Here is a 27,193-nt window from a genome sequence, read left to right on the forward strand (position 1 = left end):
TTACATCTAGGGACCTCTACAGTGTGGGGGTGGGATCTAGTAGCCTGTCGGGTTTGTCGAGGGTGCTCGCGTCGTGGGGGCACAAGTGATTGCAGTTCATCAGAGCATTCACCACTAAAATACTTGTAGAACAGGCAGAGGGATGCAACATTTCGTCGATGGGACAGAGGCTGAAGCTTAGATGCCAGTTCAGGGCCTATCAGATTTGCGACTCTCTTTTGAACCTTGTCAAGGAGCGAGAGACTAGTAGCAGATGCACCAGCCCAGATGTGGCAGCAATACTCCATACATGGGCGAATGGTGGCCTTATAGAGGTACAGGATACTTTCGGGTGTTAGTAGTTTTCTAGCACGGTAGAGAGAGCCCACCTTTCTTGCAGCGGCCCTGGCAATGCCTTCAATGTAATTGTTCCAACTCATGTTTCCTGTGAACGTTAGGCCAAGGAGTTTGAAAGATGGACTCTCAGATAAAGAGTCGTTGGCCATTGCTATTGGTGGTAGAGAGGGTTTCTTGTAATTATTGAATGAAACTAGTTTAGTCTTGGCAGCATTGAACGCGACCAACCACTTTTGTCCCCATTCCACTACAGATTGGAGGTCTTCCTCTAGTGTTTCTGCCATTTCTTTAGAAATGTGTTCATTCGTCTTCCTGTCGTGTCTGCCATAGAGTGTAGTGTCATCAGCATATATACCCATCTCAGAGGCAATGTTGTCGGGGAGGTCATTTATGAATATCAGGAACAATAGAGGTCCAAGGATAGAACCCTGGGGCACTCCCGCATTTATATCATATTGTTTAGATGTGCGACCGTCGAGGACTACCTGGATTTTTCTCTTATCTAAGAAGGATTTAATTATGTTAAGTATCCTGCCTTGATAGAGTTCAAAATAGACTTTGTAGCCTAGTGGAGGATGCCCTTTTCTCTTCCCTGCAACCTCTTTCTCATAGAAGAGATATTGCGAACCTGTCTCTGCTTTATCATTATTTTCATGTCAAGTGCTAGTCTCAGCTCCAATCTATGGCCCTCCCCATGGCCTGACTTTCAATAAAAACACTCGTCTAGTTGTAACCACTATCAATAATTTCCAACACTCTTTATCTGTGCCTAAACCTAAATGTAGATTCCATGAACAAAGCTTCTTTCTTAGAAGTGCACGCCTGTGGAACTCTGTTTCATTTTCCTACTTTCCAACTGACTACAATACGGTTATCTTCAAGTCCAACGTGAACAAGTTTTTGATGAACCATCCCCTTAAGTAATCCGGTGCTAGTGTAGTTACTGATCCGCGCTATTTTTTAAATCGTATTTCCAAGTTTAATTAAAGTTTTATGATATGTTTTTTTTTATTCAATTGTAAGGTTAAAGTATAGAATAGGTACAAAACACCCTCCCCATGTTAAGAATGGCTTTTTGAATAATAACATTATTTCAGCACGGATCAATAAGTGCACTGCACTAGTACCAGTAATCCAATCTACCAAATTTCCACTACTAACGATTACTACGACATTTTCCCATTGACTACTGTGCACGCATTAACTCATTAACCCTTATCCTCGATTAGCCTCCTGGCCTTAATAAGTGGTGACTCCTTGGTAAAAAAAATAAAAAGGGGGGGGGCCGCTTTGGCGATGTTGACGATTGGAGATCGTATTTCCAAACACAGACAACATAACCGTCAATATGTGACATCACCTGGCAATACGTAAAATGCAAAATGTGACCTCCGGAAACATGAAACGAAATACGGTTTAAGAGTTTTTTTTTTTTGTTTTTTTTTTTCTGTGTGTGTGTCCCGATTATTATTTTTGCCTTTATTTTATTTTATCTTTTTCAGGTTTTTATTTTGCGTAGGCCTATTTTTTATTTATTTTTTTTTTCAGAATTTTATTTTCCGTCTTTTTTTTTTTGTTTTTTTTGACGGTTTTATTGATTGATTGATTCATTTGTTTGATATGAGAATTTGGTTAAATCAATGAAAATATTTCAAAAGAAAAGTAAGTTGTGACTAATTTTTTTTAATGGTTTCAATTAAGAGATTCGTTCATTTGTTTAAAACGAGTATTTTAAATGGGTTCATTATCAAGCATTTCTCACAGCTACATTTCGTTTCATATTTCGAGAGGTCGCATTTTCCATTTTTCAAGTGACGTCATATATTGCCGACCATGTTGCCTGTATTTCGAAATAAGACCTACAATTATCAACATAGCCCCAGTTTTTAAATGACTGTGTATTCGGTTTTTTAAATAAAGTGTCTGGAAGCAATTCATTTTTTGTTTATAACTATTAAGAAAATATTAAAATGGCTGACTTGTTTACGAAGTAATCAAAATGAATTAGGGTTGATTTCATTTCGTAATATTTTACGGAGTTTTATTTTATGAGCCATTTTGATTTCAATAAATAATCGATTAATAATAAATAAACAAAGTATACTTCACATAGAGGCGGGAAACGCTAGCAGTGTCAGAAAATCGCCATTAAAAATGCGTGATGAATACTTGAATAATTAGACTTACTATCTTTCGAAGCTTATAACTACTTGAAAAATGTAATTCAAACCCTAATTTTTTTTTCAATAAAAGGAGCAAAGACCAAATTTTAAAACAATAACAGGTTTAATAGCAAAATAGGCAATATTTGTTTTGTTTTTTTTAAAGATTTCAAGAAAATCAACAAATTTTTACTTACTTCGAATATAATATATATATATATATATATATATATATATATATATATATATATAAAATCAAAAAATCACTTACCTATAAAAAATACTAATCAATGGGTACTTCCATTGTTCATTGTTAACAATTTATCCATATTTATATTTTATATTCCATGTCCTTTTTAAATAAAATACGTTTTTTAGCAAGGATTAAAAACTACCGCAACATCAGATGTTTCAGAAGTGGAATAAAGGGAGACAGATATCTTCTTTTATTCGAGTTGAAAACTTCGGTGGCCTTAAGCGCCAGAATTAATCTCCATTTCTATTGCTGGGTGTAAACAAAAGTTAGTAAATATGGGCCACCATATGTGAAAAATGATCACATTTCACTTATCAGTTTTTGCTGTTAAAAAAAAAACTACCACTCGACCGATTTTCAATTTTGTTTTATCCTCTTAAAGAAATACATAAGTTTTTTATTTGATATATTTTATTTCTTCTTTATGGAGTGATTTTTTTTTTTTTAATCTAAAAAAACATTGAATGAAGCAGAAAAAATTGTTGTAGGTATTCAATCTTTTCAGGACAAAATTTTAAAAATTTGAGGTTTCACTTAAAAAAAAAAAAAATCAACGTGGTTTAAAAAAAAAAAAGGTTTTAAACTTTTGACTTTACAGGTAAATTTGCGCAAAACTTTTTTTTTTTTTTAATTAGATTATTTTATTTATTGATCTTTTATCTTCAATTTCTGAGGGGAGAAAATTAATGTTTTTCATTTTAATAGGCATTTCAAAATGGGGTGGGGGTGAATTAAAAACAAAAACGTTTGTCTAGAATATTATATTCTATTTATTGGAAAGAGCATAAAATTTCGCATTAAACCTGCAAATATTGTAAAAATTGAACTAATAGAAAAATTTTGATAGATTTTTAAATTGAAAAAAATTTAACTCGTAAAATTCAATTCATTTTATTACGTAAAAAAAATGGTTGCATGAGCGCGCGCAGGCACTTTATAAACACTGTTTTTTTTGTTTTTTTTAAATAAAAAATAATATTTCTATTATTTTTCAAAAAACTTTAATAGTTTATTTTGGGAGTATAGTCCATAAAGAAATTAAACCACTTTAAAAAGAGAAATTTGTATATTTTATTCGCAGTTTTGTGTTACAGGTGTCAAAAATAAGGTATTTTGCAATGTAAACAATAACATGAAAAAGTGTTCCAATTTTATTATTGGTATTTAATTGTTTCCCCACGAGAGCAATATGTGACACAAGGTCATTTTTAATGTGTGTGTGAGGGGGGGGGGGCAGCTCCCCAAAAGAAGCACTCTGGCAGTAGGCAAAAATAAAAATTGCCTTAGTATTAAGGACAAATTAACTTAAGTGTAGCATCAGAGCAGATACTACACTGTGATCTATTTACTTGCCTCTCCGCGAGGGCAGAGTTAGACACAAGGTCGGTTTTGATGTGGGGAACATCCAGCTTCCTATAAAAGAGCACTCTGGATAGAAACAAAAATAAAAATTGTCTTCTCGGGCATAAAGGATTTCTCCTCCAGTCCTCCACTGACCGAGGACAGAAAAAGTGAAGTGTAGCATCAGAACAGATACTACACCGTGATCTTGACCCGAATGCCAGATCTACTTTTTCTACACGCACACCCTTTGCTTATTAGTACTAAGTACTTCCATTACTGGCCTACGAATAGTAAAAAAAAAATAAAAACAAGTTTGACATGTTTTTGTTTTTTGTTTTTTCGGAGTAGGGGGGGTGTCGTCAAGGTCTTGTTCGTAGGTTTAACAGAAGTTTAACAAATATTTTAGTTGCTGTAAACTCTTTTCTTTACAAAAAAAAAAAAAAAAAATCTAGGGTGAACAAACAAAACAAAAACTATTATCTCGATATATTTATAGGGGAATTTCTTAACGGGCACTGACATAATCACAATAATAGTCGGAAATAGTTCAGTCCACTTAGTAAAAGCAAAAAGTCATTAATTTACACAAATAATTACTATTATTAAATTGAAAAGCATGAAACCACCTTGATGGGCCACATCTTTATTTTTTTTTTTTTCGCAATATATTGAAATTGATTTACGATATTTAAAAAGAAGAAAAAAAAGATATTGCGTACTTTTTTTTATGCAAAGACGCGTTGAAGCTTTATTTTAAAAGAATTCCATAAGGAAAAAATACAAAACCTTTTCAAGTATTTTACTGTCGGTAAATTAATTTAAATAAGCCATAATGTTGTGGGTCGCATCGTCAGAACGGTAAGTTTATTTTCATTTAATTCTTTTTTTTTTTTTTGTTTTATTTGAAAAAAGAACAGTTCAAATAAATAAGAAATTTTGAAAGGAAATTAACAACCGGCACGCCCGAATTGTTTGGCAAACGTGTAATATGTATATATATATATATATATATATATATATATATACACACACACACTTATAAAACTTCAGTTTTATTTGAAAACAATTCTTTTCTGCATAATCAATGAAATTATGTGATCACTTTTCGTGTCATTGTGTTTCTCGCCTTTACGTGACTGCTAGAAATCCACCCGATAAATACTTCCGTGACATTTGTTAGATGGATTTCTAACAGTATTTTGTTTTATTTCTTAATTTTAAGTCATTATTGAGATTTCAAATAACTGTTAAAACTACTTATTTTTCGAACTGAATAAAGGTTTTAAAGTAAGTAAAAACACTAAAAACTTCAGTTTGTTAGAAGAATAAGTTGTTTTTGATAAAATTTATTTGTTTGGGTCTGTTTTCGAATCTACAGAGATTCAAAAAAGTCAAATATATAACAAATATCAAAGAAGTTACACTTTTACCTATCTGGAAAATTTTTTAGTGGTTTTACTCGCATTAAAATGTTCATTCGGTTCGAAAGCATATAGTGTCGAACGTTACGTGAATATAAGAAGAATGGTTGCGACCAATTGACACCTAAATATTTAAAGTCGTGAAAATGACTTAAAAATAAAACAAAATACTGTAGAGCTTTTCGTACCTCTGTCTCTTGTAAAACTCTTTTTTTTATTTATCTTTTTTTTTTTTTACTATTAATTGATTATGTTTCGGAATTTTATATGAAGGTTGATAATTCGGATTATTCGTGAGAATAGTAGTCCGAATAATCCAATTAATACAAATTAATTCTGGATTTATTGAAAGCAAACATACAATAAACATCAAATAGCAGGAAATAAATAAGGAATCTGGGACTTGGGTGCAGTTTATGGACTATGCTGAAATACTAGCTTTATTTAGAAAGCCATTCTTTATATTCTGTACTTTCCCCTAACAATTTAATAAACTAAATATATCGTAAAAATTGAATTTAACTTAAATCTTTTATATATAAAATAAAAAATAGCACAGTCCATAAACTGCATAAGTACTAAAATTTATTTACCTAATGATAATAATAATTTAATTACAAAATTAAATTCGTGAACAGAATTTAAAATTATTTAAACTGTCGAATAGAATTTCATATTCTGAAAAAATTATATATATATATATATATATTTCCGTGTGTGTGGGGGTATTATATATATACCCACCCACACACGGAACTTTATTTGAAAAAAATATTTTGCATCAATTATTTTTATTTTATTCAAAATTATTGCTATTCCTATTGCTAACCCTAACATCCTTGCCATAATAGCTCTTGCAACTTTTGTAAATGGCAACCAAGCTGACAATTTCGAAATGCTTCAATGGTTTGGCAAGCGTCAGTTGATAGCCATGTGAAGTTTGTAATTTACCATGCAGATTGCAATGCAGTAATGCACTTCGCAGTCGATTGATGGATGGAGATGGTCATGAACAAAATGACAGATATCATCGCTCAAACTCTTTGACGAACTCTTTTTTGGGGGAAAGCGAAAAGCATGACGTTATTACATACACGGGTAAATATGTAGTTTAGTGGCATAAATTATTTGACAGACAAATTATAAAAACTATTTTTATATAAAACACATTAGACTCTAAGGCTGAAATAAAACGAGGAAAAATTACATTATTTTTTCATTTTTTATTAGACTATTATGTAGGACATTCGAGGCCGCCATATTGCTTTTGAAATTGGCCTTTTTAAGGTTTGACAGCTTGACCCTTTTAAGGCAAAATTTAACCTTTTTTACGCTCTTTCATTGAACCGTTTTTGGTCACCATAATTACATTTTAAATGTAATATATCTATAAAAGTGAACGTGTCTGTGTACATTTCCCTACGCAATAACTCTGTCAATTTTTAGTCTACAGATTCGAAATTTGATATACAGGGTACTGAGATTTGGGAAAATCGATGTGATCGTTTTTTGGCCAGAAATTTGGCGATTAAGGGGTCAAAGTTTAACGATTTGACCTTTTGAGAACTCTACCAAACTCTTCCGACAATTTTGGTTCTACACACTTGCAATTTTAGATATAGGTTCCTTGCACATGGATCTAATTTAATAATTTGATTTGAGCCCAAAACAATAAATATTAAGGGGTCATAATAGGGGTGAAAGTTAAAAAAAAAATTGACCTCTGCGGTCACTTCCAAATAACTCAGACAATTTCTGGTCTAAATATTTGAAATTTTACATAAAGTGTATTCAGAGATAGGGCAAGTTTTTTCATCAGTTTGGGTCGAAAATTTTTAGTTACCAATATGTATGTATGTTGTTTGCATGTTTGCCTTAAACTTTCAATAGAGGCGACGGATTTTACCAAGATCAGTATCGTTTTAAAGTTCGACCTTTCATACGACAAATATTGAAAAATTGGCTAGAAACATTAATATTTTTCCCTTCAACTAGGCACTTTTCTACAGGGGGGGGGGTCATTTTTTTCGCCGATATTTTTAAAAGTTATCCTCTCCTTTAGATTGTCTAGCCTTAATTTTAAAAAATGTCGCTTCCGGTTTGGCGGTGGTCGTAACAGCATAAACGTTAGGTTTTACCCCATTCTTTTCCTCCTTTGCAGTACGGGTTCGAGCCTGCCTTCCTACTGCCACTTTTTATTTTTGCTCAAATGCACATCAAAACACCCTGGCAAAGCCGGGCTGAAATGCTAGTATATATATATATATATATATATATATATATATATTTGTAATAAAAGAGCGTAAAAAAGACCAAATTTTGCCTTAAAAAATCAATCTGTCAAACCTTAGAAAGGCCACATTTTAAAAGCAATATGGCGGCCTCGCATGCCATACATTTAGTCTAATAAAAAATGAAAAAATAAAAATGTAATTTTTTCTGGTTTTATTTCAGCCTGGGTCTAATAATGTATTTTATATAAAAAATAATTTTTATAATTTTTTTGTCTGTCAAGTAATTTACGCCGCTAAACTACACATTTACCAAAAGACGAATATGATGGGGGAAGGAACTGCAAATTGACAAAAGAATATTTTGAATGAAAACAAATTGTTGCTAAAAAATAATTTCGTTTTATTTCGTTAAATCGTGGCCTTCGTTATAAAGTCTTGTCTTTTAAGACGGTCTTGGTTAAATACACTTCCTTTTTTTTTTTTTAATAATAAAAAAAAAACATAAAAAAAACGCAAATATTTGGAAACTAACCTCTTCAATTTAGTCCCAAATTTATACTTCAATATAGGCATTTTTTTTTTTTATTTAGCATTAATAAAGAAAATGTTCAATGTTAAAAATAGGGCAATTTGTTTTTTTTCCGCCTTTCATATCCACCTTAATTTGACGACACTTTTAGGTTTTTGGGTATTCTGAAAACAAATAATGCATGTAAAATCAAAACAATGCGTGCACGTGCGTTGTTTGGCTTGCCGTTGGAAAGTATAACGTCATTACATACAAACTATTTTTCAGCGAGAATTTTACATGCGATATTCATTTTCAGAATACCCGAAAACCTATAAATGTCGTCAAATCACATGGGAAAGATAAAATTATTATCAAATGTATATTTTATTTATTTGGGGGGGGAGGGGAGACGCGAATATTTGGGAGCTCTAATGCAATGCATCACGTGTTTAGTTTGGCGTGCGTCTCTTGCTGTTATCTGGTGATAGGGAAAGTCTATTGTTAGAGAGAGAGGGTGAGAAAGTCAATCCAGGCCATGGAGAGAGAAAGCGTGTAAGGTGTAAACGTACTGTCTGTTGGTTCGGGCCCCACACATAGTGACAGGGGACGTGAAGCGCGAGCGCGTCCTGAAGGGAGCGGTAGGTCCTTCGACCACTCAAGTCGGGAGCCGGGTCGAAAAGAAGGAAAAAGCTTAGGTCTCTTGCTTTTGTAGTTGTTTCTAGTGTCCTTCATGCATGTGTGGATTTCCGTTAAAGGGAAGTGACGTTGCCCATATGTGCGTACGTGTGCACGTTAGCATGTGTATATGCACATGAATGTTAGTGTATGTACGTGAACGTGAATATATGTACGTGTGTGTACGAGCGTGCGTATGTGTGCATGTGTGTGTGCGTGTGTGCGACAAGAAAAGGCTTGCACAGGTCCGTAATTTAGCCCACTTTTTCTGAAGAAAAATGTCCAAGGAAAAGCCTAAATTTTGGCACTTAAAATTCACATAACTTTTGAACTACTGATGGTATTTGCATAATTCAAACGATTTTAAGCATCTTTTACATAGCTCTTTTCATGCAAGTTGATAAAATAACAATTATCTAAAAAGAAAAAAAATCAACTTGTAATGCGAGGGAAAATCCTTTTAATTGGTTTTCGGCCAGAAATTTGGCTGTCAAAGTTCAATGATTTAATCTTTGAAAACTCTACGAAACTCTTCCGCTAATTTTGGGGCTAAACATTTGAAATTTTAGATGTAGGTTACTTGGGCATGGATCAAACTGTCATCTAAGCTTCAGCCTCTATCTCATCGACGAAATGTTGCATCCCTCTGCCTGTTCTACAAGTTTTAATAGACTTTGGAGCACCCTTCCTGGTCCCTGCTTCTCCAACTGTACTGACATGCAGAAGCTCAGGCCGAATGTGAACAAACATCTTGCTGCCCAACTCCCTACATAATACCCCTTTAGTTTATGTCCCTGATAGTATCCCCCTACATCAAAGTGGCAATGTGCCTGGTTTGGGGTGAAAATGTAATTAAAAAAAAAATTGATTTGAGCCCAAAATAATAAATGTTAAGGGGTCAGAATTGGAGTCAAAGTTAAAACAAATTTGACCTCTGCGATCTCTACTAAATTACTCAGCCAATTTTTGGTCTAAATATTTGAAATTTTGCATAAGGTGTATTCAGACATAGGACAAGCTTTTTAATCTGTTTTTGGCCAAAAGTTTGGGCGCTAAGGAGCCAAAGTTCAAAAGGTTTGACCTTTACAGTCTCTAGCAAACGAATCAGTTTTTGGGTGAACATTTGGCTGCTAAGAGGTTAAAGTTAAGAGTTGGCCTTTGCAAACTCTACCAAATTCCTCCAGGTAATAAATCCTGTAGGTTATGAGATTTGAACCCAGCCATGAAGCCGCCTTTTGCTCAATTTGCCGAGCCGCTACCTTAGGACCACCAAACAATTGGCACTGAAGGAAGGAAATTAAGAACTATTAAACGCCAAATTCAGGCGAGTACAATGACAATCTAGAGTGTTCACATGAGCGGAAGTCATGAACATTGCGTAGACGCTATTTGACTACCTTAGTTATAATTCCGCAGACAATACCTATACGTAAGTATTCTTAAAGGGGCTTAAGAATATTCAAAGATAAAAACCAGTGAATTTAATGAGGTTTATTATAAAAATGCTACATAATAATAAGAGCAAGATATACTTTTTATTTATATTTAAATAAACATTTTAATATCGCTGCACGATCATGACAATGTTTTGGGTCAATTAGTTATTCATGACTAATGACCTTGTCAGGCGATGTTGCTTTTAAGAAAATCAAGTCCTCAACGAAATGCGGAGGGGGGGGGCACAAAAAATTACAATTCCAAAAGGTCACATGGTCTCCTAATGATGGAAAGGTAAAAATAATATAAAATATAAAGATGAAATCTCTTCTTCTTCTTCTATCTATATAAATAAAATGAACTCATTTTTTCCCGTCTGATTTTGACATTAATAGGATTAAAAATCAAGATATTTCATGCAAATATAATATGCACAAACGGCAGAACAATATCTGAGGTGTGTTATAGGCTTATTATTTCTCAAATTCCTCGATAATCTTAGATTTCTATACTTTTTCTGCTGAGAAGTCACGGCCAAAATCGGTTAAGATCAATGGAAGTGGTAAAATATTTTCTCTTTAATAAATTCCTCCTCCCCCTGCCACCACTTAACACCGTTTGGGGATCGTTCACAAGGAACAGTTGAGAAGAGAACACCGGTTTGGCTTCGTAGTTCTTTCATGTGAAGTCATTTAAAATCACTAAACTAAGCTGCAGTGCTCTGTGGCGTAGTGGTTAGCGTGCTGGACAATTCACATTATATTTTCACATTCGCGCCGACCTACCGTAGTCGTTTTTTTTTTTTTTTTCCTAAACAACTGGAATGGACTTTTCTTGGTGGCCGAACTGTTAACGTTGCAGATGTTTTTTTTTTTTTTTTCACACTTTATTTTCCTACTTTTACTCATGACTCCGGGTTTGATCCTTCCTACTTACCTACCATAACATTTTTTAACCCCCCGTCCCGGAAACAAACACTCGGGCAACGCCGGGTACCCCCGCTAGTATAAAATATTATAAAAATGTTTTTAAAATGCAATTTAAATAGATCCGTAGATGTTTTTCTTTTTTAGGAATCCGAGCTTAATTTTGTGCCGTTGGTTTTTTTTGGGGTTTTTTTTTTTTTTTAGGTACGTGCAAAATGAATGTTGATGCTCAGAATCTATAAACATTTTGACTCTTCCCTTTATTTAAAAATTCACTAATAATCAAGAAATCAATCAATTGTAATGAAATTTTCAGTATTTATCAAATAATGGCCACGAATATAATGAACACATTATTTTACTTAAATTTTAGTGGAAATGTATTATTTTGTTTAAACAAAAAATACGTTTACTAAAGTTATGGTTTTCAGTAGTAAAAAAAAAAATGCATGAATTTATTTTTGCTTTTTTTTTTATGAAAATAAAATATCGTAAATTGTAGCAATCAAAAAAAAAAATAAATAAATTTTACAGGAACATCCCCTAAAGTCCGTACTGATAAATTTTATATAACTCGAAGAAAAATTATTTTCTTGAACAACCGATATTCTCATTGAATTAAGTGTTATTTATTTAATATTTTCACAAAAAAAAATTATAATTGCAAAAAATATTTCTACTTTTTTTGGTGGCAATTTTTTTTTTTTCTTTTGCATAATTTTTATATTCTAGATTCTAATATATTCCTTGCTTTCATGAATGTGAAACTTTCGGCCTAACATAATTTTAATATAATCTTGAAGAATAAAACTTTTTTTTATTAAAAGTAGGAACATAGAAAAATAATTAAATTAGAAAATGGCAAGAATTAGACAAACGTTGGGTGGGGTGGGGGGGGGGCAGCACCCCCTACCTCCCTTTTAAACTATCTGATATCATTTTCAGACAGCCTTTCGACTGTCTAAAATTTTGGGTTTCCGTATAATCCATTAGATGAGGACTTTGTTTTCTTTCAGTTGAACTAAGCAAGAATCTCTTGCTTTTGAGAGCTAATTAAACTATTTTTGTACAAGCAAGGTGTATTATTATTATTATTATTATTATTATTATTATTATTATTATTATTATTAATTTGATTTAATTTAATTCAATATCTTAGGACTTTACTAATTATCTTTGAAATAGACCAAAAAAAAACTATTATTTATCTTTCAAAGGATTTTGACAATGAATTTATTTAACTTCCAAAATTTAATTGAATTAGTTAGCTCGCCATGAAAACATTTTTCATAACTTTTATTTATTTATTTTATTTTTTTTTCACATGTACAAATATCTTTTTCGTTTTGGAAATTAACTTCAGTCTTTAATCTTTCAAATACAATAATAATTTTTTTTTTTTAAAGTAGTCGGAGAACTACAAAAAATAAATGGTAAATTGGTTTTCAAAACTACGTCCCCCTATTTTTTTTTTTTTTTTTTTTTTCAGCTATTTTTGTCTGTACCTAAAAATTTTTACTAAGCCAATATCAGCCTCCATGGGGTTTGATCTATATTAGCACATCTATTTATATAAATATTTGTTTACCATGTATTTAATTTTCTTTTGCGTTCCTTTAGTATAAATTCAAGCAGATAGGTTAGCTTATTACATAAAACATTTTTTTTTTCAAATTGACACGCAGGCATTCTTTAGTTTCTTTTCCTTTTTTTTTTTTTTTTTTTTAAATATTAAACGACCTGTTTTGTAGGCAACAAACAAAAATCAATTATTTTTTTTTTCTTGTCGAGTTGGAAGCAGAAACTTGTGTGCTTAGCTGAAAACAGGTAGGATTTTTTTTTTTTTTAGTTTGTGGTAGGAAACTGAAAGAGTTTTAGAATTATAACACTTCTACTTTTTAACTTATTGTCTTGTTTTAACCAAAACTTTGGGGATCCGGGGTGAGGCTTAAACAAACAAAATCAAACTGTGGATCAGTTGGTGCTTAATTTGAACTCAGATATTTAGTATGTTATATTCTAGTATAGTGGCTCCTCCGAGAAATACTGCTTATCTTTGGTTAGGAGCATAGAATTTGACTTATTCACCATGGAACGAAGATGTCATATTCCAAAAATTACGTAAACTGATATATATATATATATATATATATATATATATATATATATATATATATATATGTGTGTGTGTGTGTTTTATGAGTGTTGTAGGACATAACCACGTTAATACAACGGTTTTCATGACCACCGAAGTTAAGCAACCTTCAGCCTGGTCATTACTAAAATGGGTGACCAATTGGGAAATTCCAGGTGCTGTATGTAGGTGGACGTCGACACCTCTCTGCAAGAGTTGCAAAAACCTAACGTCATCATCTCACCCTAATAGGGATATACATGCAACTGCATGATTTCATAATCTCATGGAACTTTCTCCTTTGAAGGAAGCCGATTAAACCCAAATAGGGTTAGTGCTGTTTCCATTTTTTTTTTTTTTTTAATGAATGTCATGATTTTGAAGGATTTCCATTTTTTTTCACCAATATTTATCCTCTTTAATCTAAAGAAAAAAGAAATGGTTGTTTAAACTGTTTCTGAGGAGTTGTTTAGTGTTTTCCCACCATTCAACGAAACACGTGTAAGACAATAAAATATGATGAATGAGAAATTAAATATGTATTTGGCTTTCGAATGTTTTGTTACATATATATTTATTTGGGCGGTCGGGTTTCGATCCTGGCTTGAGGCAGTTGCCTGTCTAGCCGCACTGATGAGCTGTGAAACAGCAAAACAGTACTGTATGTGGATGACTATAATGCTCCCTATCTTGGGTTGAGCATATTGATAAATGATATACAACTTGCCATTAACATATTAAGTGACGCTCTTTGTGCCTAAATCAAAACGCGGATTCCATGAACAAAGCTTCTTTCTTAGAACTGCACGCCTGTGGAACTCTGTTCCGTCTGCCTGCTTCCCACCGGACTACAACTTGGATGTGTTCAAGTCCAATGTTAACAAATTCCTAATGAACCGCCCCCTTAAGTAAACACTTCATCAAATCTCCACACTAACGTAATGTACTTGCAATAACCCTTATCCCTGAGTGGCTTTCGGGCCTTGATAAGTGGTGATCATTGTGTAAAAAAAAAAAACAAAAAAAAAAAACAAATCAGGTGGAGCCATTTGGACAATGTCAAAACCTCATTAATTCATTACCCACACAGCAGCAGCTGTATAGCGCAATGGTGAGAAACCTTGGCTGTCATTTGGGCGGTCGGGTTTCGACCTCAAGGCAGTTGTCTGTTTAGCCACACTGATGAGTTGTGAAACAGCGAAACAATACTGTATGTGGATGACTATATATATATATATATATATATATATATATATATATATATATATATATATTTATATATATATATATAATTACAATTTTTAGCGATTTTAATAGAAAATTGTGTTCAGATTATTGTTGATAACAGCTAACTTTCATAGCAGGAATTTTTTTTTTTTTAAGTTTATTTAATGATTTTTAACGTGGAGATCACTTTTCAATTATAATGTTCTATTATATTGGTACCCCACTTTGCAGTCAATCAGCACAGCTCTCCTTATGTCTACTGTGTTGTAAAAATTTATAAGGATGAAAAGAAATTGTAATAATTCAAACTGAAATAATTTATTAAAGAAAAATTTATAAGGAAGAACGACTGCAAAGTGGGGTATCAGTTTAATAGAACGTTATAATTGAAAAGTGATTCTCCCACATTAAAAATCATTAAATAAACTTTAAACAAATTTTGCTGCTTATATGAAAGTTAAGTTTGTTATTGAAGACCCCCCCCCCCAAAAAAAAAAACGTTAATTTTACAGCAGGGGGGATGGAGCTTGTTCAGGTCCGCCTAATGTTTATTTACTTATTTTGCTAAAAATATGTGTAATATTTTTAAAAAGACAAATTGGTGTTCTATATTCTACAAACAAAATAAATATTGAATTTCAAGTGAGACAAATGGGGTACATAATTGTCATGTCGCAAATAGTAACATATCCAAAAATTACAGAAAACGATAAAGTAGAAAAATAATTATTAATGAAAAACTGTTTTCGATAAAGTTTATATGGGGGAATAAATATTATCCAACATTTTCAATTACGTTCGTGGCAGGACATAAGCAACAGAACTTAATTATCTCCCCTGTCAACTTATCTCTTTTTTAGTAAGCGTAATATAGTGATTTTGCTTCCTTTCACAAATTTTTTCATTAATAATTTTCTACCTTATTGTTTTTTTCATAATTTTTGAATATGTTACTATTTGAGACCTGACAATTACATAGGTACGGTTTGTTTCAATCTGATATATAGTAGTGATTTTAAAAGTAAAACAAAATATGACTTGTGTGCCATCAGCTAGGATCGAAACCGAAGCATACAGCTCTCCAGCCTTATCTGTTAGCATATGAACTAAATTCATACGTATACAAAACCACAAAAACTAACGTTGTTTAATCTATAACTTTTAATTAGCGCATACACAGAAAAAAAAAAAAAACGGGCACAGTTGACTTATGCCAGGCTAAGATGAATTTTTTTTATTTTTTTAATTTTGATCACTTAGTAGTTAGTTTACTGGCTAAGAACCAAACCGAGGAGCAAATAACCTCTATATTAAATTTCAACTCTGTAGACCGAAAATTCAGAGAGGAGTTTGGTAGACTTTTCGTATACACAGTGTATGTATGTGTGTGTGTGTGTGTGTGTGTGTGTGTGTATAAATTTCCATGTACTACAATGTTTCATCTTAAATTTTGTGCAGTCATGCAGAATGTAGACACTATGCATAAATAAAGTTCAACGTAATAGTGAAATGAAACCAGTCATCTAATAAAACCATAAAAATTGAATAAGCAATTAACTTTTTTTTTTTCTGTTGTTTTTTTTTAAAGGAATATGCAAATTAGTTAATATTCATGTAGTTGTTCGCATATCCATGACTGAGTATATTAAAAAGTTTGTTTTTATAATTTTTAAATAGAAAAAGTAGACTTTTATGTCAGAGTGGAGGAAAAACTTCTGATTTTACAGGTGTGTGTGTGTATACACACACACACCTGTAAAATCAGAAGTTTTTCCTCCACTCTGACATAAAAGTCTACTTTTTCTATATATGTATATACACACGCACACACACACACACAAGAATATATATATATATATATATATATATATATATATATATATATATATATATATATATATATATTCAAACGACTTTTCAAATGTGAAGTATAATCCTTTAGCTTCCAGTTAGTATCGGATATTCAGAAAAGAAATATGGATCGTTTTGTTACTTTCTTATTGTAGTTATTCCATTAGTAAATTAGTTGTAGGTTGTTTCAATCGTGACATATGATAGTTCAGTTTCCAGATAATGTTAGTTTATTAGGAGAAAATACACCGTTTCGGGGCCAACCTCTTGACAGCTTTTTATGCTTATCAGGCCCTCACTGGTGTGAGACTAACATCTGTGATGCAAGTAAATGCACTGTTTAAAATCAATAAAAATTGGACATCTAATGTGTAGTGGTTTCTATTTCAGTTAATGGAAAGCGTCTCTTGTGTCAAATTAATCATAAAATTATATAAAGAGGCAAAACTCCATAAATTAAATCGCTAGGATTTAGTGGAAAGTCTTTTCCTGGATTCAAGCTGCTATATTTCATTATTTCAAACACTTTGCTCAGCACGGTACTCAACTTCACCTCCTCACCAATCGAGGTGTTTCTTTTCAAAGTATACTTTTAATTCCTTTTGCTCCCTCCCCTCTCCGACAAAAGGAGGGTGGACCTGTAAATTCACCCTTGTCTGTTTATCCGTTCGTCTGTTCACACTTTTCTCAATAATTACGACTTGGAATTTTTTTAAATTTTGCACAAACGTTAAACATGATATGAGTAAAAAAGTAACAGAACAGATTTCCCGGGAAAACTCCCCCCCCCCCTCCCGAGGTACCTTTTGGGTTAAAATGGTTAAAATCGACACTTTTGTGCTTATTAAAAAAAAATTGATGTCTTGAATTTTTATAAAACTTTCTGAAAAGTTGTAACTAATTTATTTCTATATAATTTTGTTTGTCTATACTTCGCAATAACTCTTGGGTGTACCCTAGAGGCTCTTTTAGGGCTAATAAAAACACTCCATTTTTGGGACTATTTTACCATATTTGTCCAAAATTTTCTGTGTATGTCTATTTAGCAGTTTTACATGGTGCTGAACTCAAACTTAAATATGTTAAGGCCTTGGGGACTTTTGGGGCTAAACCCATCATTTGCCTCCCCCCACTCCATTAGTGGGGGGAGGCAAATGATGGGTTTAGTCATTTCTTTTTTTGCATGGTGCAGAACTCAAATTTACATATGTTAAGGCCTAAAACTTTAGTGTTTGTTCATGTTTACTAGGATTTGACCTCCCCTGGGGACTTTTGGGATTAAATTGGGGGGGGGGCTGAATGTAGTCATTTTTTTATGCCTCGTTCACTGTGCACTCACTGGGGACCATGCATGCTTCACTTGTTCTTTTTAATTGCATTTTGTTGAACTTTTCTCTCAGTGGTTACTATTAAGCTTTTCACTCTTACATGCTACCATGATACATCCTACTCAGGTATACTCACATCTTGCTATATGCAATTACACCAGCATATCATGTTCAACAGATCTGAAATTTGAACACTTTTATGATGCCAAAGATTTTACCAGAATTGCAGAGTCCCAGAAAGTCGCAGGTTTTGGAAGGAGTCTGAATTGAATTTGTAAGACTACTAAAAGTTAGAATCTGAGTTTTTAATCCTGAAAGAAGTAATAGTCTGAATATTTAAAAACTTTAAAATAAGGAGTCTGAATTGGATATTTTGGAAGTCAGACTTGATACCCTCTGATTCCATAACCCTGGATTTTACCCTAGAAGATTTTCTTACTTTGCACCAACCTAAACATTACTTTTCAAAGAACATTATCTTTTATTTTGATTTTCTTTTGTTCACACTTCATGTTGAACGTTTTTCATAGCAACTACCATTAAGTTTTTCACGTTTACATGCCACTGTCAGAAAAGTGTTCTTTTATGGCCAGGAACATATCACATTTTCACACTCAATTTAACGGCAAAATTTTCTCATCAAAAAAATTTCACCCCAGAATATTTTCATACTTCAAAATTTATGTGAAGTTTTTCTTTAAACATATAAAACATCTTTGTATTTTTTTTATATCTGCCCTTTTTGTATTTCCGTATTTCTTGTTTGTTTTTCTAACATTGAGAATGAGATATCCCTACAAGGTTATACATTTGAACAATTCCCCTTAAAGCCTAGTCTTTTCATGATGAAATTTAGTCATCTGATTTGTATTGTATTATTTGCTTCTCTACGAGGGTAACGGGTTGCGCATAAGTTTTTATGTTGTCTCCTTGATCATGTGGTCCTGGATATGACCTTAAACTATATCCAGTGGTGAGGCCCCAGCTTGCAGGCTTTGGGGAGTGTGAAGCTACCCTTTAATTGTTATTGCTCCCAGGTCCACTCTGACCCGGAGTGGTAGTACCTGTTAGGGTCCCAGCTATTGGTTAAATAGAAACAGACTTGCAAACAACAAATATATTCTATTAAAAATATTTTCTTCAAAATCTTTGGATTCGGCATTAAATAACTTGCAAAGAGTTGATATGCTGTAAAACAAAAACAACCAACCTTGATCATGATCGATGTAAATAATATTTAACATTTTTATTATCTACTTTTTATTTTAGTTTATCCAAGTCAATTAGTTTTCTATGTGGCTATGTTAAGTTCATCTTTGCATGAAATATGGAGTAACTAAGCCTAAGAAGTTGATCATTTATTGTTGAACCTCCGCATTTCTGATATGGTTACAATTAATTAAAATGAATTGTTCCAATGTGGAGTTAACTGAGTTCTTGTTCAAATTATTGGTTCTTCTGGGGAAATATTACCGTTAGTTTAAGAGCACAACTCCACCATTATACTTGACTTTGACAAGGAGCTACTTTCTATGTTGATCAATTTAAAGATTTCAAAATCAAAAAAGAGACTAGAAAGTACCTTTTTTAAAAAGTAGTTTAGTACCGTCATGACAAAATGTTCAATTTTAAGTAGTTGATTGACATTTTAAAATTGTGTTTAATTCCTGCTTGTCAGGTTACATAATGAAGATCCGGAAGTTTGGGTGGAGAGAATGATTGACAGATTTGGGTTCAAAAATTGACCTTAGCAAATGGAAGTGAGGAAACCACATGAGTTCCAGAGAAGGAAAATTATTTCTTTTTCCAGTCAGACACCTGAACAAGACTGACATGAAAAAGTCCCCCCCCACACCTCACCAAAAAAATAAAACTAAGTGAGAGTGAAGATGGCCACACAATGTTCATTAAATAGTAAATGATCCAAGCAGTCTATGTCTGTTGGTCTTCCTCTCTGGTGCACTATCCCATGTTTTAAACTCTCTGTCTGTCTCTCTCTCTCTCTCCTATAATTGTCTGCTCTCATTAGATCAATAAATCTTCCATTGAAATAATTCACTGCGTTCAAGCAAAATTGTTGAGACGATGTCGATTATTGACAGGTGTGTATAATAATTTGTACACACAGCAGATGACCGCTATGCAACATTGGCATGTATACATATATTTTTAATTTCATGTGATTATTTACTGATAAAGAATCCCTAAATTTGGAAATTTATTTGTTTAATTTTTATGAGTTCGTTTTCATTTCAATATATAAATCATAAGTTATTGATTTTGGAATAACAATAAGATTTTGCCCCTGCTACCAAAAACCCTTGCACACAAAATAAAAAAAATTATTTGCATTTTGGAAATTTTTTTTTTTTAAATAAATAAAAATATTTTCGATTGAGATTTCTCTTTACTATGAATATATAATGCGAAATAATCATCCAATTCTTGACCACACATTGCCTAGGACAAAACAGATAACCAATTTTTTTTTTTTTTTTTCCCCCAAAAAAAATGGCTACCATTTTATAATTTTATTTTTATTTCAGAACTACTAGTATATTTTATATTTTTTTCCTTTTCCCAAAACAGCATAATCATAAAAAATGAAAACTGTGCGAACTCTTATTGTGGGGATGGCAATTCATTGAAAAACAAAACCTAGAATAGGAGTTCTGGAAGAATAAATAAAATAATTGATTTTGGTTGGTTGGTTGGTTGTTTTTGTTTTACGGCATATCAACCCTTTTCAGGTTATTTAATGCCGAATCCAAAGATTTTGAAAATTTTTTAATAGAATATATTTGTTTTTTTGCAAGTCAGTTTCTATCCTAACAGGTACTACCACTCCGGGTCAGAGTGGACCTGGGAGCAATGGCAATTAAAGGGTGGCTCCACACTCCCCAGAGCCCGCAAGCTGGGGCCTCACCATCGGATATAGTTTAAGGTCATATCCAGGACCCTCATTAAGGGATTTTCACCTTCTACAGGGGAGCAGTCGACGTATTCTAATGCCCCACCGACAGGGCCGTAAAATAATTGAAGAAATGGTCACTCCAGAAATACAAAATTCTGATTACTTGTTCTGTCCTCTGTGCTCAAGAACTGAGTAATACAAAAACGCTTTCTGATCAGGAAGTGGGTGATCATTTCTTTAAATATTCAAATAGTAAAGTAAAACCTTTGTTTAAAGTGTTTTTTTTTTTTTTTTCCCTGGTATTTCTGGAGTGTTGATATGTAATCATATAAAAAAAATAGAATCTCATTTTTATTTTTTCGTTGACAGGATTGGGACAAAGAGTAAAATGTTAATATTATGATTTAAAATTATTTTAGTTTTGGTGTCCTGTGTTTTTAACAGGAAACCAAGACTAAAATAATTATCAACTTTAGGGGAATCCTAAAAAATCCTGGTCAGAACAACTTATTGCATAAAGTCATTATATTTAGTGTTTTTAACAACAATAATAATAAATAGTTGAATCAAGCACAAAAATGCTGAAAAAAGTCTTATCATACTGGATTTTTTGATATGGACAGACTAGCGAGAAATAAATCTATAGTATGTCACCATGACATTTTTTTTTTTTATAAAATGGATTTTAAAAATTGCATTTTCTTATGTGGTGGGAAAGTTATTTTCCTTGTGGTATATTATTTACATCAATTATTAAAAAAAAAAAAAAAATGAGGTGACATCATTAGGAAATACATATCAGGGCTTTACAGACAAATTTATCTTTATTTGACATTTGACGACTAAATATTTTAGTTTACTAGTCAAATATATATATATATATAACTACTTTATTTACTCGCATAAAATTAATATACGAAAATATAAATTTATGCATAAACTTTAAGTATTTACTTCAAAAGTGCTCAATACATAGGTAGAGCTAGTTAGTAAGTTATAAAATATATATGGCGATTATGCTACACTGAATATTCCGCTTTTCATTCACTCTAGGACTCTTCAGGCTTACGAGTGGATAAAACGCGGAATATTCAGTGTAGCTTAATCACCATATATATTTTATAACTTATATATAATTTCCCCAAAACCTCTGGCCTTGATGGAAGGGAGACTAAAACTTGTTGCTATGGTTTCAAATGATCTGAAATAACAACAAGGGGAGACTTCATTCCAAATGTTTCTCATATGTTATACCTCCCCTCTTTGGTTTTCATACATAAAGTTTCACAGTGTATAAGGATTATTTGATACTGGCAATATTCATAATCGCACCCTATTTCGAAAAGAGGGGCGATATAACATATGAGAAATATTTACAATGAGGTCTCCCCTTGCTGTTATTTCAGATCATTTGAAACCATAGCAACAAGTTTTAGTCTCCCCTCCATCAAGGCCAGAGGTTTTGGAGAAATATAAAATATTTTGTAATTCATATAAAAAACTAGGAAAACAAATGCCTATGATTGAAATATTGGTAAAGGTGCAGTATCTTTCCACCCACAAAAAATCCTTTAAAATTACCATTATTATAGGTTTTAGAGGGTGCTGAAACCGAAAGTAACAGTTAAAATCCCAGGATTTGGTAATTGTGGCCTGGTAGACCAACATAAAACTTACTTTCAAAAACTTGTTTTCTCAAGGTTTTTGGGTATTAAGTAGTGTAATACTTTGTTATAAGAAATGTTATTTTTGATTGTGAAAAGTGTGCATATTTTTGCTTAATACCTGGAAAAATACTTGTGGAAAATTTAAATGCGGTAGTTGTTTTCAGCACATCCAAAAACTTATAGAAAACAATTTTTTTAAAGGTAGGTTTTGTGTTGTTCTACCAGGCCACAATAGACGCCACCTCTCAAAACAATAACAGCCCTCCCTCTCCCCTGCAAAAGGTGGTCATAAAATGGGTGTTCATTTTATGTTAAGTTAATATAGAAAAGTGATCCCCCTCTTTTTTTTCTTTTTTTTTTTTTTTTAAGACCATAATGTGACCTTAAGGGCAAATATCACATAGCTCGCTACACAATTCAGGTCATTAGCTTTCTAACAAACCTTCATTCGTTAAATTCTGATTAATAGTCGCCCAGATTTAAAAGTTATAAAATTGCCAAAAAAGGTGGGGTGTATGTGTGTATATATATATATATATATATATATATATATATATATATATATATTACTCGTAGCCAAATTGAATATTGAAATGCTCATATCTTTTATTCTATGAGACAAAATTACATGAAAAATTGCAGGTTTTTTGAAGATTATAATACTATTCTATGGTTAACTTTTTATGACAATTGGTAAAAAAGGACCTATACTTTCAAACTAATAAAATATGCCCAAATTTGCCTACGTTTGTATATATAGTGTCTGGCAGGCAACTTCAGTTTTGTTGCTTTGGTTGTCTCCCCTACGTTTGTCGGTTTTGCTGCTCTGGTTGCCTCCCCTACAGTTGTTACTTTTGCTGCTTCGGTTGTCTCCCCTGTAGCCTTACCAGGCCACTAATATATATATATATAAATTTATATTTGCCCAAAACAAAGTACTTTGCCACCGAAATATAAGGAAAGAGGCATTCTTAGTGAAGAGTTGTTTAGCAAGATGTTTGTTCATATTACATTTAAACATGTTAGTAGTCAGAAGGAATTCCAAATTCTAGTACTTTAAGGAAAGCAACTATTAGGGTACAAAATATTCCGGCATCTGAGGGTTTCTACAGTGAAGGGGTGGTATTTTTCTGATTGTCTGGTTTATCAGAGGTATTTACATTAAGGGGAAAGCATTATGGCGATAGGACAGGGGTTGGAGTTTGGTAGACAGTGTGGAACCTATTAGATTAAAGGTTCTTTTTTGGAACCTGTCTAAGAAAGACAGGTTAGTGGTTAGAGCACTACCCCAAATGTGGCAATAATACTACGTGCATGGGCGAATGGTGACTTTGTAGAGATGAAAGATACGAGAAGTTTTCTAGCCCAGTAAAGGGAAGCCCACTTTCCATGCAGCAGCCTTGGCAATGTCTTCTTTGTGTTCCAATTTATTTTATCTGAATATTACTTAATGAACCGGACAGAGTATTTTCTGCAAAGATTTAAATCGAATTGTATCATTTTGTTCTTATCAGCATCCTGCAACAATCCACGACCCCATAACCCTGACAAACTAGAATTAAATATTGATATTTTAGGAAGAAAGTTATTGATGACAAAAAAAAATGACATAGAGACTAGCTTTACTTTATATATTAAACTAGCAGGTCGTAAAATATGTTTAAACATAAAAGTTATTGATGACAAAAAAAAATGACATAGAGACTAGCTTTACTTTATATTTAATATATAAAGTAAAGCTAGTCTCTATGTCATTTTTTTTAGCAGGTCGTAAAATATGTTTAAACATAAAAGTTATTGATGACAAAAAAAAATGACATAGAGACTAGCTTTACTTTATATATTAAACTAGCAGGTCGTAAAATATGTTTAAACATATTTTTATACATGCAGATTTCATAGTTACTGTTACAGAACCAATTCTCTATTTGATATTTAGTAGTACAGCATGATCGCGTTGACACACTGGTTCTCGTTGGATCACCGAAGTTAAGCAACATTGAGCCTGATCAGTACCAGATGGGTGATCAATTTGAGAATATCAGGCGCTGTATGTAGGAATACTTCAATACCTCCCTCCAAGAGTTGCAAAAACCTAACGTCATCTCCTCTAACTGGGCTGGGGACTGTTTGTAAATTTCATACTCCCATAGAACTTCCTCCTTTGGAAGAAGCCTGTTAAACCTGTATAGGATTAGTACCATTGCCATTTATATTAGTACTGATTTTAAAAGTTAAAAAAATAACTTGAGTGCCATCAGCTAGAATCTAAACAAAACGTTTCATGCTTCAACCACATTCCCTACTGTTTGAGCTATCAACAGATGGATAAGAAAGATTTAAAATTAAATCACTCAAGTTATGAATGAATTTGCGTATGTGCAAAAGTAATAGGAACATGTCAGCAAGTTGAAATGAACATTTTACATTTAACTCATTTCAACTTACCCACATATATCTGTACGTGTTATTCATCCATCCAAACAAAGATTTTATTTGTTATAAACCATTCTTGGTGTATGATTACTATTTCCTGTTAATTTCAGTGTTACATGACCAGTAGTTTGAAAGTTTATCGGTTAAATATTTTCACAAAGACATGCACATCCATACATCTACTGTTTTATTTATATAGATAGACTGTTTTGAAATAGTGCTGGCCTACATTTTTTTTTTTTTTTTAACATTCCTCTTCAGTTAATGTTCACAAAGAAAATGTTAAAATGATCCTCAACTTCCAGTCTAATTTTTTTCTTACATGAATCTTCACGAAAACTGAAAAAAAAAAATTCTTCTCAGCAGAGACTTTTTCACTATCAAAAATGTCAAATGTTAACATCGCTAGGTGCAATGATGTGTGAATATCGATGTTAATGTAAAACTTTTGCTGGGTAAATAATCGGTGTTAGTGAAGTGGGTTAGGGTTAGTTATTATTTAATTTGTGAAGTAGAAATTTTTATTTGCGTTATTATTACTAGTAGGCCGCCTGGCATTGTAAAATACGCATGGATATAAGAATGTATAAGAAGTTGTAAATTTTTTTTTTTTTTTTTTTTTTTTTTTTTACAAGGCATCATCACTTATCAAGGTCAAGAGGCCACTCGAGGGTAAGGGTTAAAAAGTGTACAGTAGACAGTTGGACAATAAGTTGTAATTATATTTAACTTTATGGAAACTGAAAGTTTTATTCAATTTCACATTGCTACATTTGTTATTTTTGAAGATGAATTTACAGTAATGGAGTTAATAGAGGGGAGGCTAGAATCGGCGGCAATCTTTAAAGATGGCAGCCGTTGATTCCTTTTCGCAAAGTTATTTGTGGTAAACTTTTTTTATCTGAAAGAGATTATTCATGCCCAATATCCAAATTAAAAACCTTTTGTTAGCAATTTGTTTGAGGTTCAGCCAAAAAGTCAACTAGATTGTTGTCCACAAGTCTGAATACACTATATACCAAATTTCAAGTCTGTAAATCAAAAATTCATTGACTATATAGATTGAGAATTGTCCTCACTCACACACACACACACACACACACACACACACACACTTTTATAGATATATAGATAATTATTATTACTAGTAAAAAGTTTACATATTTTTACTAGTTGCATGAACCTAGTACATAAAATTTTATGCTAAGTAAAGAATAAATTAAACTTATTTTTAACCGCAAACAAAAGTGTTTTACATGGGACAAGAAGACAGAATCTTGAAATTCTTTTCAATATTAGTGATAATATTTTTTTAAAATAAATTTGGTTCATTTTTGTAGTGAGAAGATTAAATCTGGACAGTATCGGGAGATGTGTGCAGAAGAGTAGACTTTGATGGTATGATCACGTGAGTGAAAGTACTTTGTTATTGAATGTAGTGATGGACTTACGATTACAAACACATGCATAATCTCTGTTATAATAAGATTTCTTTATTGGGTTATTATTAATTCGTTTTGGACCGTATTCATAATTGATACCCCGAACAAAAGGAGGGTGGACCTATAAATTCACCCTTGTTCGTTCATTTGTTCATTCGTCTGTCCACACTTTTCTCAATAAATATGCCTTGGAATTTTTTAAAATTTTGTACAAACATTAAACATGATATGAGTAAAAAAGTAACAGAATGGATTTTCCGGGAAAACTCTGCTTGCCTCGCTAGGGGTGCTTTTCAGGTTAAAATGGCTTAAATTGACACTTTTGTGCTTATTAAAAAAATTGATGCTTGGATTTTTATAAAACTTTCTGAGAAGTTATAACTAACTGATTTCTATTATAATTTTGTTTGTCTATACTTTTAAGGGTAATAAAAACACTCCATTTTTGTGACTATTTTACCATACAAGTAGCCCTGTTGCAGCCAGATGGTTGCATATTGTGAAAGAAAAGCGAGTAAGTACAGTATTTACACAATTTTTCCATTTACATGAAAGAAACAACAACAGCAAGGAAGTGTTCAACACGAAAGTATTTGAAGTTATAGGATTTCTTTATACACCACGTTCCTCGTCTTTTTATAGTCACTTTTTTTCAGAGTGAAGATCAGATCGTCTGGGTTTCTTACCCGTGATGTCGCTACATACAGTTGACTATGGGTGAAAGTCTGTTCTTCTAGCCATACACCCACCTTGCTCAACATCTGGCCTTGACTTTTTTTTATGGATTGTCATGGCAAAGGCAGGCCTCACAGGGAATTGGCGACAATTCCATGCAACAAATTGTTCATTTTGGTGATTCATTTGTATTCTTGGTATGAGTACCTCCTCCCCC

General features: G+C 32.4%; 1 protein-coding gene across 3 annotated transcripts in view; it reads left to right on the forward strand.

Moving 5' to 3' along the window:
• Nucleotides 1–27,193, forward strand: part of LOC145248286 (transmembrane protein 181-like) — a 118,428-nt gene that overhangs the window by 23,117 nt on the left and 68,118 nt on the right. The window contains exon 1 of one of the 3 annotated variants that reach the window (XM_080110160.1): nucleotides 4,125–4,956. The exons of the other annotated variants lie outside the window; for them this stretch is intronic. Within the exon in view, the coding sequence (XP_079966286.1) occupies nucleotides 4,931–4,956 (26 nt within the window). The 5' untranslated portion in view covers nucleotides 4,125–4,930. Of the gene's footprint in view, nucleotides 1–4,124; nucleotides 4,957–27,193 lie in introns of those variants that run through there. 3 annotated transcript variants of the gene reach the window in all.

This window comes from Euprymna scolopes, chromosome 26 (assembly GCF_053919585.1).
Source record: "Euprymna scolopes isolate OS-2025 chromosome 26, ASM5391958v1, whole genome shotgun sequence".
NCBI classification, from domain to species: Eukaryota; Metazoa; Mollusca; class Cephalopoda; order Sepiida; family Sepiolidae; genus Euprymna; species Euprymna scolopes.